General features: G+C 39.4%; 1 protein-coding gene across 1 annotated transcript; it reads right to left on the bottom strand.

Moving 5' to 3' along the window:
- Nucleotides 1-2,614: 2,614 nt before the first annotated feature.
- Nucleotides 2,615-9,497, bottom strand: LOC149302787 (transmembrane protein 168). Its single transcript, XM_089482197.1, has 4 exons — nt 8,361-9,497; nt 7,329-7,471; nt 5,413-5,687; nt 2,615-3,162 (listed from the first exon to the last, which is right to left on the bottom strand). The coding sequence occupies exons 1-4, from the start codon at nt 9,495-9,497 to the stop codon at nt 2,615-2,617; spliced, it is 2,103 nt and encodes a 700-aa protein (XP_089338323.1).
- Between the last annotated feature and the right edge of the window lie 5,872 nt (nt 9,498-15,369).

The following is a 15,369-nucleotide window of genomic DNA, read 5'->3' as shown; positions in this document are numbered from 1 at the left end:
AATTGAGGGGAGAGGACACTGCTGCATGCGCTGCTGTATCGAAGAAGGTAGAAGCAGTTGGCGGCAAAGGTAGAGAAACTTTTAGAAAGAGTGAACATGGACCCTGGAAAGTCCGACTAAAATTCTGAGATTTCTGCTTAGTTTACATCCAATTCATGGGGGGGTTTGGCCTCGTTTTCACGGCTTGGTACAAATCACTAAATTTATAAAAATTCGGTAAATTTGCAATTCGTACGAATCTGAATGCGCAAGTCTACTAAAGTTACCTTCTACCACAGATGAAAGCATTGCATGGACTATAAGACTTTATAGGTGTTGAAACTTAAAAGCTTGCAAAATAGCAGAACATACCTGGCACCAGTAGTAGTTCCCATAACAGCAGCTCTGTTGCCTGATGCATTTTGTCCCTGAATGAGGGACTTACTTATAGGTCAAGAACACAATGAATCAGCTGACTGAGGTTCCAGAAGGGCTATTATGAATATTTTTTTAATAGAATTTTTTTTTTAAATCCCCAATGTGAACATAATCCACGGTCTGTATGTCACACAAACAGCAGAGGGCCGGAACAGCAGACCGCATGGCAGTCTCAAGAGATCTTCTGATCTCTCAAACTGACCCGGCCCTGTTTTGATGCCAATCCACTAGAACGCAATGTGCAGAGGACAATTAACGCAGCCACAGCTAAAAACCAAATACAATTGACAGGTAGGTAAATTTAAAAGGTGTTAGGATATGCTCTATTCCCAGTCTGCTTTATTTACTGCTATAAAAGCTAGTTCATAAAGATGACCAAAAGTTATAAAATAAAACCTAAGCTTATATTGCACTCCTCCCCTGGATTCAAAAAGCTATAATTTATAATGTAATATAAGGAATGCTAGAACCATTGGTGTATTAAGAATAAAAACATCCATTAAAATTTTATTTACAGTTCCTCAAAAGCATTTAACCAATATTATTCATGAATTGTAATAAAAAAAGAAAACACAGAAAAGCCGTAACAACCCTTCCTCGACAATGACATTTGCAAAATATATACATGTGTGTGGGGGTACAAGAACATAAAATGTGTATTTTAGATTTGGAAGGAAGTTGCATAGATCGGATATAAAACGTTAGTATTGTAAGGGTTTATACAAGTAGAGTGGGATTCAATTAACCAGACCAGAAATATTATAAAGCATACTTAAATATCAAAATTATTCATCCCTGAGCTCTTTCATTACCTCTGTCACTGGTTCACGTCTATACAGGGAGGAATCTAATGGTCCGATTCACTAAACAGTGAGTTCTAGTACAATTTTAAATTGCATGCCACCACATAAAAATGGGAAGGACAACCAACTAACCCTTTAACAATGCATTGTGCAGGGCCATGGTTGCGTGGTATATGTAATATTTTTTTTTTTGCATTATTAGAGAATTAAAAAATTATGAGGGAGGCATTTGTTTAAAAATGTAATAAATAAATTACGTTTCTAAACAAATGTGTCCCCCACCAGACAAAGAAAATATAGTATTCATTACTATAACATGCTAAAATATATTTAAGGGGGAAAGGCATTTTTCTTTTTGTTCCATTTTCTTCATCCCGCTCCTTCATTTAAACCAGCAAGAGAAAATCATCTCCCCTCTTTTCATGCAGAACTCCACTGTTCAGTGAACCAACAACAAATGTGCTACGCAACGTTATAAAGCCATTTATATACAAGAAATAGTAAACAAAACATAAGGGTACAAACAATATGTTGGATTTCTTACGATTGTGGTGTATTCTAACAAGATAACCTGATACAATGACTTTGGAACAGAACACCATCATGGAGATTGCACACAAAGAACAAACTATAGCTGAATATATATTGTAACTAAATAAGGCATACAAAACCCCTAAGAAGAAAAACTGATAGAAATAAAGTCTTATGTTTCTGCATTTAATTAAATGAACAAGGCTGTAAAAAAAATAATAATAATTGATGTATAGATATATACATCTATATCAACTAGTTATGCACCAAGGTTTTAGAAAATCCAATAGCATACCACACTACAGCCAGTATGGGGGGGGGGGGGGGGTTGTTTCCCACTAAACTGCAGAAGAGTTGTGGTCTTGACTCCCTAAATTCACTATGAATTATAAAGGACCATCCCCTGTAGAATTATCTGCAACAATGGCCAAGATGCATAGTACAACCAATGAAGTAACTATGAACTTCCTTCTCACAAATTCTCACTGATTATATTATACAAGACCGTTCAAGCTATTCTTGAAGCAGAAGCCCACTGGGGTTGGCCCTTAAGAATACAAAGTAAAGTCAGTGCGACGGAACTAAGACTCTTTCGCCAACTCCTTCTTTACTGAGCCATCCCCATTGAAAAGGTTACTGCTTACATGGTTAGTTGTCGAGCAATATGGCACTCACACAGACGTGAAAACCCGAACACAACCGTCACTTCAAACCCATAACATACATTCAGTAACAAAGTTCAACGTTAATCTCATCAACTGATGCATAACCAATGGAGCCAAATGATTTCAAGCCGAAGTGTATATATTTGGGGAGACTGCTGTCAGAGTTCAATGGCCCCCCCATCTTAATTGTGGTGCAAATTAGGATTTTACTAGTTTAAAGCCTTGGCCAGTATCAAGCACTGCTGGGAGAAACCAATTCATTTTTAACCTTTTGAGGCAATTGTAGCAAACTTTGCAGAGCCAGAACATGTTAAGAGCACCGCACCAATTGGCTAAATGAACAAGTGGGTAAGTAATGCGAGGGAAATAGATTATCCAATGTTTGGTGACATCGTTCCCAGTTGGTAAGTGCAGTGTATAGTCACTCCAGCGTTTCGACACACCATATATTGCCTTCACGGTACGTCCTTTCTCAGACCAGCTGATGTTATTGTCAGGGTTGCAGTTGTACTCCACCCATTCCTTGGTGAAATCACCCAGCTGTGGAGGATCTGCTTCTTCGATATCTACTACCCTCGCCAGTTCAGCCCCTTGGACAGCAATGTACTGATCGTTAACTTTTCTCACTTCCTTAACCCATGGCTGGGAACTCTCCGTGTCAAGTACGATTATAAGTCTTGAGCAAAAGGCACTATTTTTCTCTCGCCACCATTCCAACAGAGTTTCAAAACGCAACGTCTCACCACCTGCAAATAGTTTGAAACAGGAAAAACATGAATATTACACAAAAAGAACTAAGCATTCAAGGTAAACTATGTGACTGCCAAAACAATACAATCAATGGATACAATATTACATCACAAAACAAAAAATGGTTCTAGTATCTCCACCATGTTACAAAACACATACAGGCAATAAAATAACCTAGTATATACCTACATAGCTATGCAAGGGCTTTAAACGGGAATATGTAATGGAGAGATACGACCCTCTAGAACAGCGGTTCTCAACCTGTGGGTCACGACCCCTTTGGGGTCGAACGACCCTTTCATAGGGGGTCGCCTAAGACCATTGGAAAACACATATTTCACAATATATAATAACATAATTTTATGGTTGGGAGTCACCACAACATGAGGAACTGTATGAAAGGGTCGCGGCATTAGGAAGGTTGAGAACCACAGCTCAAGAACACACAAAAACTTTGTATGTGGGGTATTAATGTAATCGGGATGTTCCTGAACGTAAATTGGACATCTACTGTGTAGAAGGAATCTAACACGGAATTGCAAAATTTTTCTCTTTTAGCATAGGTTATTTACATATTAAACACTAATAATCACATTGTATGTGTTCTTACGATTTTAAAAGAAGGCCATGAACAAAACTATGTATATTTCGTGCAGGTACACCATACAGTAAAGGGGAATCATGGTTTATCAAACATCTGGTAAAAATCACACACACACATTAGGGTAGGAAATTCCCTCGGGTCTGAATGGGTTAAATAAAACCTTTTGGGTTATGCTACGAGAGATGAGATTTCATGGAGTTTGTTAACTTCCTTGGGCTATTTTTGACGATCTTGCAGACCTGTCTTCATCTACTGCACCTTAATTTAGCTGTACCTCTGAAATGAGTTTGAACCAGTAAATAATCAGTCCGGCATTTGTTGCCGTTATATTGAAAAGGTTTCTGAAATGTGGAAACGTGAAATGTTTCACAGTTTCTAAAGACAATTCCCTTATGCGTTCAGTGCTGTTCTTAGTGCAGAGAATTTTCCACGTGCCTAGAAGGTTATATCTTTTCCTTACCGAGCAGCGCTAAAGATGGTCCTACTGGGAACTTTCAGCCAGAGGCCATTACTCTCTGTCCAGTCCTATTGTATCATACATTAGCCAAAAGGGACTGCACAGAAAACTCCACAATAAGCACATCAATGCCCAGTCAAAATATACGACACCTTAGGTGTAAGCTCCACGGGATACCCAGGTGGCGGAACACTTAATAAAGCACACAGAAAAGTCTGCAGGTGGTCCAGAGCAACCCCTGGGGGTAAACACTGTGAATACTTATAAGCTACACTATAAGCTACACTTTTTTTTATTGGATCAGTATTGCTTCAGACCTGATGGAGAGGATAACTCTTGAAAGCTTGTCTCTTAAATATTATGTTAGTCCAATAAAAAATGTATCACCGCATACTCTGCAATACTCTGATTTTTTGACACACACACACATATATATATATATATTTTATTATTATTATTTAGCTAAGCCAAGTACATTACATGATGGTTATCAAAACATGCAAACAGCAGATCTCATTTCTTTTTTTTCCTTTGCAGAAAAAAAACCCCAAAACAATAAAATCTAATAGTAAAACACTTTCTTGTGCACTGAGGCCATAAAGCATCTCTCAGGCAGTTTTAGACTGTTACGCCTGGGTATTTGGCAGCTTATTTTGGAGAGAGAAAAAAAAACACAAAAAAAAACAAACTTCCAAGTGCCTAGCAATCATGAAATATTATGTGACTCCACATCAATCGCCTACTAAATATGCCTAATTATAAAAAGATTCTGTTTACTTGTTTCACACAATTGCTAGCAGAGGGTTAACATTTTCTAATTCTTAATAGCGCTCTCCAGAGGTCTGAAGATGGTCTAGAATAAAAAAAAGTTAATGACTGTGCCTTCCATCTGTCACGGCACATTAGTGTCTGATAAACTATGCGGAGCTATATTAGCCAAACCCCTAGCTTTGCTATCAGTGACTAACGGATAACAAACAAAATATCTACGCAGCTAACCTGTAGATGAACAGGATGGTCATCAAACAAGTATAAAAACTGATACACTGCCACAAAACTACCCAGACATGTAAATGTCTGGAACACCAGCCATGTTTGACACGGAACAATGGAAATTTTATCTGTTACTGCCAATTCCTCTATCTGGCACACAAAAACTACCTTAAAAAAGCCCACCCCACTCACCTGCTAATGCCCACTCCCCAGTGCTGTGGGAATGTCCACTGTAATATATGATGTACGTATCATGTCTGGGACCGTCAGAAGTTCTTAGCTCCAGGAAAGATTTAATTTTTGAATGCAGAGTGTCAAAATTAAGTCCACTTGTAGAGTAGTCACACCCATAGGTTTCAATCATGTGAGAGGCGAAGAATCGCTGGATACCATTTAACATTCCCGTTGACCGCATGTTCAGTTCCTGCACATGTTCTGGTGGAAGAAGCAAAGGCTGTCCATTGGGACTGGTTTCAAAGAAAAAGAAAACATATCTCAGGTTTAATTTGGGTTAAATTAAAAAGTAAAAGTGATTGCTTCTATACAAATTAATAATTGGCTAGTGGTTGTTCTTCCATGTCTCTAAGGGGCCTGCTTAACTTGCCTATTACATATAATGGCCATGTAAGATTTCTTTGAATGACTTTTCCATAAGTCTTCAGCATACCCGATGGGCTGCTTACAGACATTTACAAAACTATCCTGCTCACTATTATTTTTAGCTTTGCTAGATATTTATCCTGAAGTTAGTATGACCTACGGAAGAAGATTAGGTTATGCATAAGAAGAGTCTCATGGCCCTAGTGTCTTTCTGATGTGTATAAAGAGACATAGGAACCCAATGTACGATGTTGGTATGGATCAGCACACTGGTAATAATAAAAATGACCATCACGATCTCAATAAGCTATGGAGGATATGGATCTGCTCAAGAACTATCAAAATACTTATTTTCTGATTATTTTTTTTTATATGCATTATGTGCCCATATGTAACCCTCCATGACAATGGTAGTTCTCCACAGCAATAGCTATGGAAGAGATAAGTATTTGCTGTATATCAGATAAATCCATTATCCCAGGGCTTGACAAATTTGTTCTGAATCTAGGCGCCAGCTAAAAAAGTTAGGAGCCAGGATTTTTTTTTAAACTAACAGTTGGTTAGGAGTGATCTGATCATCATCAGCCCACTTACTAAACTCACAGCATTTGACCTGGAAGCACCCTGGACTTTCAGGTCAGTGCCGTTTTTAAAAAAAAAAAAAAAATTTTTTTTAATATATATATATATTTTTTTATTTTTTTTTAACGCTTTCAATGCTGATGTTCCATTGGAGCACAGCATTGACTGATATTTAGTCCCCACAAGCTTGTGGGGACAAATGTTAACCCCTGCAATGTCACAAATTGTGGAATTGAAGGGGTTAACGCTGCACTGTCGCTCTCATGGAGCGATCAGGCAGCAGGGGGGTGTTGGGGCTGGTCTCCACACTCATGTGGAGACCAAAGAACCCTCTCCCCCTGTCCCTGAAGCTGCCTCTGGCAGCTGGGAAGCAATTGCTGGTCTATAGACCAGCCATTGCAGGGGGGAGTCTCTGATGACTGCTGTAGGCTTCCATGCCTACATGAGTCATCAAAGGGCTTGTGGGGGCTCGTTTTTGCTGTTGCTTCCAGGCAGACCACCAGCAGCAGAGCCCCTTACAAAACGGGAATTAACCCCTAAATGCCACGATTGCGGCATTGAAGGGGTTAACACTGCCCTGTCGCTCTCAAGGAGCGATCAGGCAGCAGGGGGATGTTGCAGCAATCGCGGTTTCAGCCTACAGGATCACTCCGTGGGAGTGATCTCAGGCTCGGGGGCGGGCTCTGAGTGGCTGTGCTGTCTGCCCAGACTCCTGGTGACGCGGGGGCATTTTTTTGTGGATGTAAGAGACTGACAAACTCCTAGGCGCCAGGACAAAATTCTGAGTCGCCATGACGACCTGGGATTTGTCGAGCCCTACATTATCCTATATGCCTATATCTATACAGATGCTAGCCTTTTATTTCTTACCAAAATACTAAAACCAAAAATATAGTTAACAATATACAGTAACAGAAAATAAATACCTGCAGAAATTTGTGGGTATCACAACTGCATATCCAACACAGGTCCCTCCCAGACAACTACCCAATTCATGGAAAAGACCATGTGCCATGGACTCCAAGGGTAATACAATCAGGAACACGCTCATGAAGATCCCATTCGATGGCTATAATGCAAGCAACAACATAAACATAAGAGCCTTAATGCCAGTTCAGAAACGTGTGCCGTGCTGAACTTACCCCTCACCGGGAAGAAGAAGAAAAAGAATCAGCTAGAAATCCTAGGTCTGCTCACTAAAGGAAGGAGTGACATCACTATACATTATGAAGGCCCAACACCAGTGATCTTCTGCTGCAGGAAGAATATGGCTGGTCTTCTACGATGCATAGCCAAAAAGGCCAACTCAGCCTCTCTCACCGGAGAACCTTGGCAGTGTTGGCCCTTCATAATGAAGTGAGGTAGTTAAAAACCACAACTCCCCCTCTAGTGAATAAACCCAGATGCATCTCATCTACAACCCATAAATTGTCAATATATACAAAACACAAATCACATTACCAACTGACCACCAAAGCATGTGCACACACAGTTTGCTTGGATGCCATTTCATTGAATAATAAAGCGCTTCGTATATAATAATAAACATCACCTCTGAGCCACTATTTTGTAAGGGTGATAATATCTCCTACATAACATATCAAAGGACCCAGACATACACAAACTGTGCTTATACATCTCTTACGGGCAACACAGCAGTGAGATATTTTGTTTAATGTGATGAACTAGAGGGACTGTCTCATATGTTGGTTTGAACATTACTACCTGGGGGGGGGCACGCTGTTCCACCTACTAAATGAATTGTTGGAAACATCATTCCAAGTACTGTTGTATGCTTAATGTCTCATTTATTGTTCCACATACATTATTCCATTTAAGTAAACATATTTAATTATGATAATTTATTAGGTGGCTATCCCTTAAAAGACAATAAAAGTTTAGCTCTATTAGTGCCTTTCCCCATATATGAAAACTGCTTAATAACAATTCAGCCTTACCTGCCAAGATACAGCACCAAGAACTGCTGTCGCAAGCAGACTGAAGAAGACCAAACGCTCAGAAATTAGGCAAAAATGACGCATTCCTTTTGAAGCCATAACTCTGTCCAGGCTGTTGTGATCTGGTCTGTGAGTGTAGTACACTTTGTGACAATCATTTAGTTTTGTATGGAAGCCCCACAGGGTAATTACAAATATGATATGACAGATCAACCAAAAAATGCCAAAGATGGAAAAGCCAGGAATAACAAAATACCAGAGCTGTAGGTCACTTAATTTTAAGGCAGCAAGCACAAAAAAGATAAATTCAATAATCCCAATTAAGACAACTGAAAGCCTCCTGCAAATATTTCTCCGGTACAGATATGGCTTCCATCGTTCTGTAACAGAGAGCCCACTGAAGTAGACATCAAGGAGCGGCTCGCTTACAATGCAACAAAAGAAACAAGACAAAGCATACGGGTTCACAGGAATCTGCAATGACGGGAAAAACAGCACAGGTGCCAGGACTGCAAAAGCCACCAAGTTCGGAATAGCGAGGAAAGTCTTCATCCGCAAATCAATAATTAACAAGGCAAATGCAGCTACTAGCAAGATGATGCTTATGGATTTTTCTAACAGCATGATAGTGCTGGCGATCGCAAAGCCAACGAGCTCCAGAAACTCAGCAGAAGTCAGAAAAGTGGGACGATGTCTAACACAGCCACATATTCGCTCCACCAGCGCACACAAAGTTCTTATACCTATGGAGGAAACGAGCAAGTATTTGGTGGCTTCTTCCTTTACATCATGCCGGAACTTGGAATCATCGATAAAACAAAGGAGACCAAGTAGGAATCCGAACCAAAGATTGGAAAGGCTTACGCTGGCGGCTTCCATTGAAAAATAATAGTACAAGATGCTTGCAATTCCAAGGATGAAGAGGCCTAATATGAATATTACTAATATCAGGGTATCCGCGGTCTGCTCCCATCGAACATAAAGGCCCATGCATATAGCGACTAGCAAACTTATCCTTGCGAAATAGCCCAGGTATCTGACTGATGAATGCATGCTGACTTCTTTATTTGCCTCTTCTAGTTTTGTCATCGCTGCGTGCAAACAGTGACTAACGCAGTAACGAAGTGACCTACACATGTAAACCGGTGAAAAGTGGGGACTCCCAAACTTCAAAGGAATAACTGGTTTGTTTTTCGGGGTTTTTTTTTTTTTTTTCCTTTCTGGACCGAACTGGAGTTACATTCAAGTTTTTATTTGTGCAGTTTGACTGATGGACCTAGAAAATAAAAGTAGAAAATAAACATGAGCAGAAATACAAAAATCAGACAGTAACAGAATACTTTGGCAATCACTCTCAGTTTAGTGAAATTCAGACAAATTTTAACTTAACACACCTTCAGAACAAGGATTATATGCGAGCACAAAATAACATGCCCTGTATAAGAGGTGTTATTGTAACTTGTATTTGTAATATAGCTATAGGGAACATACATGAATGGCTATTATACATGATATTTCCTAGTAGAATGAAGTTGAAAAACACAGAAATGTATTCTTTAATGCAATTTTACAGTGAAGTATTAAAGGAACACTCCGCTGTCCCCGAGAGCCACCAAAACAATATGTTTTCTGCTCAGGACCCCCACCCGCCATGTTTGGCGAGCTAATCAGACAGAAAATAGCTGGGGTGGAGGGAAGGGAGAGAATGCATATTAGATGATTCTACAGAATCCCCCCTCGCATATGCAAAAGGTACAGCACATACATTTAAAGGACGTCACAGCTATCGTATTATTATTATTTATTGTTGTTGTTTACATAGCACCATCATATTCCAGAATGCTGTACAATTTTCATATGCAATAAAGTGCCTTTAATGGAGAGTGGATGTTGCACCAAAACATTTTAATTCATTTCAATTTATAAGAGGTCAAAGCATCATTTTTAATCACACGAAAAGCAATATTTCCCAACATATTATTGCTCAGCTGCTGTGGGCTTTTAGTACATTTTGTAAGTGACGCACTGCCAATGTTTTCATTATTACATTTATTTAAAAAAAAAAAATATATATATATATATATATATATAAAAAGCTGGCAACCTTGCTAGTTAAATAAAAAAATATTGTTAAAGGGATACCACCAAGTAAGATATATATATATATATATATATATATATATATATATATACACATACATACATACACACACATATACACCTTACTTGGTGGTATCCCTTTAACAATATTATATATATATATATATATATATGTATATATATATATATATATATATCAGAATTCAGCATTGCAGATTAGTGATGGGAAGTTCGGATCATTAAAGTGAATCGGATCATTTCGATTCGTTCACTGAAATGATCCGATTCATGATCCGGATCTTCGGATCACTCAGTGTGTCTGCACGGAGTTACTGTTTTCCAGTAACTCCGTGCAGGCACACTAACGATTGGCCCCGCCCCTTTCATTATGAATCCTCCCCCCTGCCTCCAGTGATGTCAATGAAGGCAGAGAGTCGTTCAAAGATTCGGATCTTACAGGGATCCGAATCTTACAGTGATCCGGATCACTGTAAGATCCGGATCACTGTAAGATCCGGATCACTGTAAGATCCGGATCTTTGAACGACTCTCTGCCTTCATTGGCATTGTAATCATTCAGAGAATGTCACCATACTGTTATAAATAATACATTCATAATCACTGCCCCCAGGATTTACATTCCCCTTTACCTGCAACTGCACCTTAAGCTAACTTTATTAAATTAATTAAATTAACCCTCACCATTAAATTAACCCTAAACACCCCATCAACCATGACTGCCCTAAAATTAACCCTTAACACCCCATCAACCATGACTGCCCCTAAAATTAACCCTTAACACCCTATTAACCATAACTGCCCCCAAATTAACCCTAAACACCCCATTAAGCATAACTGCCCCTAAATTAACCCTAAACACCCCGTTAAGCATAACTGCCCCCAAATTAACCCTAAACACCCCATTAAGCATAACTGCCCCCAAATAAACACTAAAGACCCCATTAAGCATAACTGCCCCCAAATTAACACTAAAGACCCCTTTAAGCATAACTGCCCCCAAATTAACACTAAAGACCCCATTAAGCATAACTGCCCCCAAATTAACCCTAAACACCCCATTAAGCATAACTGCCCCCAAATTAACCCTAAACACCTCATTAAGCATAAATGCCCCTAAATTAACACTAAAAACCCCATTAAGCATAACTGCCCCCAAATTAACCCTAAACACCTCATTAAGCATAACTGCCCCTAAATTAACACTAAAGACCCATTAAGCATAACTGCCCCCAAATTAACCCTAAACACCTCATTAAGCATAACTGCCCCTAAATTAACACTAAAGACCCCATTAAGCATAACTGCCCCTAAATTATCCTTAAACACCCCATTAAGCATAACTGCCCCTAAATTAACACTAAAGACCCCATTAAGCATAACTGCCCCTAAATTATCCTTAAACACCCCATTAAGCATAACTGCCCCCAAATTAACACTAAAGACCCCATCAACCATACCAATTTATTAGGTAATTTATCTGGAGTACATGCAATTAATTTAGGGGCAGTTATGGTTAATGGAGTATTTAGGGTTAATTTTAGGGGCCGTTATGGTTAATGGGATCTTTACGGTTAATTTCAGGGGCAGTTATGGTTGATGGGGTATAAGGGTTAATTTTATGCTGATGATTGAGGGTTAATTTAATTAATTTAATAAAGTTAACTGTAGGTGCAGTTATAGGTAAAGGGGGGCAAACTCAGGGGAATCTAAATCCTGGGGGCAGTGTGAACATTATTAATGTATTTATTTATAAAAGTATGGTATCAGTGATTTTCTCTGAATGATTCGAATCTCTGTAAGATCCGGATCCCTGTAAGATTCGAATCATTCGACTCTTCGGTTCATTCGACTCTTCGGTTCATTCGACTCTTCGGTTCATTCGACTCTTCGGTTCATTCGACTCTTCGGTTCATTCGACTCTTCGGTTCATTCGACTCTTCGGTTCATTCGACTCTTCGGTTCATTCGACTCTTCGGTTCATTCGACTCTTCGGTTCATTCGACTCTTTGAACGAATCTCTGACTCTATGAGTCATCGTTCCTGTGAGAATTAATGAGCTGTAACCTGACCCCAGAGTGCTCTGCAGATGACTCACAGCTCTAGGATCAGGTTACAGCTGCATGATGATTCACAGACTGAACCGCTACAAACGAATCGTTCAGTCTAGTGAACCGACTCATCCGGATCACTAAAAAGAACCGGATCAAATGAACGATTCGTTCATGATCCGGACATCACTATTGCAGATTCCTTTTGCTTTTTAGAGAGGCATTTAATGGATTGCACTCAATCACATATACAACTTAATTTGGAATAACAGCCGTGGATGCCAAAATGTCATAAAGTGGATATACCCCCGAATAAAGCATGCATGATTATATATTTCACCGAAAACCTGTCCCTTCGATATTGAATCCATAAGAGGCAGGAGGATCTATTGAGGGAGGAAGCCATATAAAATGGACTCGGAAATACACACAACTTCCTCAAAACTTTTCAAACTAAAAAATATCAGGATGGGGATTGTGTGTATAGCATGAAAGCGAGGAGGGAATACTGAAGCCCCAAAGGCGTATTTTATTTTGCCCCCTTCACCGAGGTAATCAACCGAGTAAATGAACCCGCGAGCATTCAGGATAGTGACAGCACAGCCAGTTCTAAAAAGTTATACACACCACCGTGTCAAAGCGCTCCTCTCTTCAGGGTCACTTCCACGACACATCGTACATCCGCCCCGCACAGTGCGAAGAACAAATGTACGGCTTCCGAAGTGTCAGAATTCCGGAAACATGCCATTAACGACAGAAACTTTCTTCAAAGCTGACTTAAAAGAAGTCAGTAAAGCCAGTTTCCGGAAGTACCGGGGGCTTTCATCTTAACGCAGGAGCAAGCAGACTGCCACGACTTCCTGCATTCAGCGTGAGTCCGCCCACACGCTCATTCTGTCAATTGACGGTGACCGGGGGCTGGGGAGCGGCAGTATCGAGACGCGATGTACGGCGTCCTGCTTTGATCACACTAGTGAGAACGGCGAACGTCACTTCCTTCTATCAGACTGCTGCCGTTGACATTTGATTGGCTATACTGAGAGTTGTTGGTTGCTTTGCTTTCTATACCGGAGAAAGCATACAGTCTGTCCTAATTGGAAAAAGTTATTTGATAAACATGATATTTGTCTTTGCTTTGTTCATTTTCTTTACTGCAAAAAGACAAAAAACAACCCAAAACAAATTAAATATTTTATTATTATGGCATGACTTTTTCTTATATGGTATGGTAAAATATATGTTTACCAATAATTTGTGTGCATGTTTTATTCACACATATAATTAGTAGGCGGCAGTAAACAATGTCGTGTCCTCGTCTTAAAGAGTCACTCAGCCATCATGTACTCTTTAATGCATATGACAGGTTCCACAGAACTCATCTCCCAAGTATGACGACCAGGCACAGCAACCAATCAATTGCAAGGATCATCGTAGCTGCAAAGGGGGGACCAACTACATATCAATGTCTATGTATTTAGAATGTGATGTCATCAAAGTCCCTGTTGGTGTAATGGTCAGGTGTCCCAATACTTTGGGCGGTCCCAATGATGTCGGTGGGCAGTCCAAACAACCCCTAATTAAAGGGAAAATGGGCAGGGCGCATCAAGACCCTGCCCTCGCGACCCGGAGGATTCGGGTCTTTACCGGGAGAACCGGTGATGTGGTGCTTCACCCAGAGATCTCTGGGTCAAACCCGGAGGGTTCCCAGGTATGATTGTGACACACTGTAAATGTATTTGGTGACACCAGTAACAAAGTTATATCAATATACGTTGCAGTAATGTTTAAGTTTTACATACTAAAAAACAATAATAAACCTTTACAAATACAATTATGAAACATATAACATAAAATTATTATGGCAGCGACACAAACATACTTTTGGACTTGCTTGTCTTAGTTGGGCTGTAAAAATATAAATTTACGTTAGGTTCGCGGATTGACATTGAAGTTCTAGAATTCTCAACAGTGTTTCATAAGTGCGGCCTGTCATTATGGAAAAACCATACGCTCTGAGTACTTCTGTGTTTTACACTGTGGCTTGCCTGCTGCGTATATTTAAATGGCAATCTGACAGCTCTACCAACTTGCTTCTCTTATAATTACAGACTATGTTCAGGGACCTCAACATTTGATAAGCACTAAACTGATTCCAATGGTTACGCTGTTACAGTTTCATATTCACCGTTCATTTGTCTGACCTCTCTTTTGTTAACAAATGTTATGTTACGCAGAAATATACTCCACTTTGCAGAAATGCAAAAGTGGATTTTATGGACACAGACTACAGAATCTATAGGGTTGGGTTCCCAAGGAACACTAAACACTTTGCGTTCAGGAACTCTAAACACATGAGGCTTAATAGTAACCTAGTCCACACTACATTATGTGGTACGCACCAGGGATATTTTGAATAAAACATTTTTTTTAAGATATGTTTACTGCGTGGTTGGCTGGAAATACCCCTTTTTTTACCGAAGGTGCAAATGTTTGAAAATGTTCCATGGCCTGTAAAAAAAAATCTTATGAATGTTATACCTAGTCTAATTTAAAATACCAAGGAAATACACAAACTTTCTAATACAACAATAAGTTGTTGTTCTTATCATGTGCATTGTCATTTTGCATATTTGGTAATTGCTCTAATTCATGTAATATAATCCTAAACAGTTTGCAGAAATATTTTATTCTAAGTAGACTATTTAAACTGAACCACTGAAATATGAACCACGTAACGGCATAATATAGTAAACCAAATAAATTATCAGCACAGAATAAAAATATTTTTTATTATTTGCAAATTTTTTAAAGGACAAGTACCCATGGGTATAACTATCCTG

This window comes from Sceloporus occidentalis, unplaced genomic scaffold, assembly GCF_023333645.1.
Source record: "Sceloporus occidentalis isolate IW3139 unplaced genomic scaffold, rSceOcc1.0.p SCAF_17, whole genome shotgun sequence".
NCBI lineage: Eukaryota > Metazoa > Chordata > Lepidosauria > Squamata > Phrynosomatidae > Sceloporus > Sceloporus occidentalis.
Note: the sequence above shows the minus strand (reverse complement) of the source record. Positions and strands in the feature narration are given on the sequence as shown.

What these genes read in the sequence shown, in the direction of transcription:
- LOC149302787 (XM_089482197.1), bottom strand. Translation starts at nt 9,497, where the DNA reads ATGTGTAGGTCACTTCGTTACTGCGTTAGTCACTGTTTGCACGCAGCG. An exon ending in TTGGTGCTGTATCTTGGCAG is followed by an intron (nt 7,472 to 8,360) that starts GTAAGGCTGAAT and finishes CTTGCATTATAG; the next exon opens with CCATCGAATGGGATCTTCAT. An exon ending in TGGGGAGTGGGCATTAGCAG is followed by an intron (nt 3,163 to 5,412) that starts GTGAGTGGGGTG and finishes AACTATTTGCAG; the next exon opens with GTGGTGAGACGTTGCGTTTT.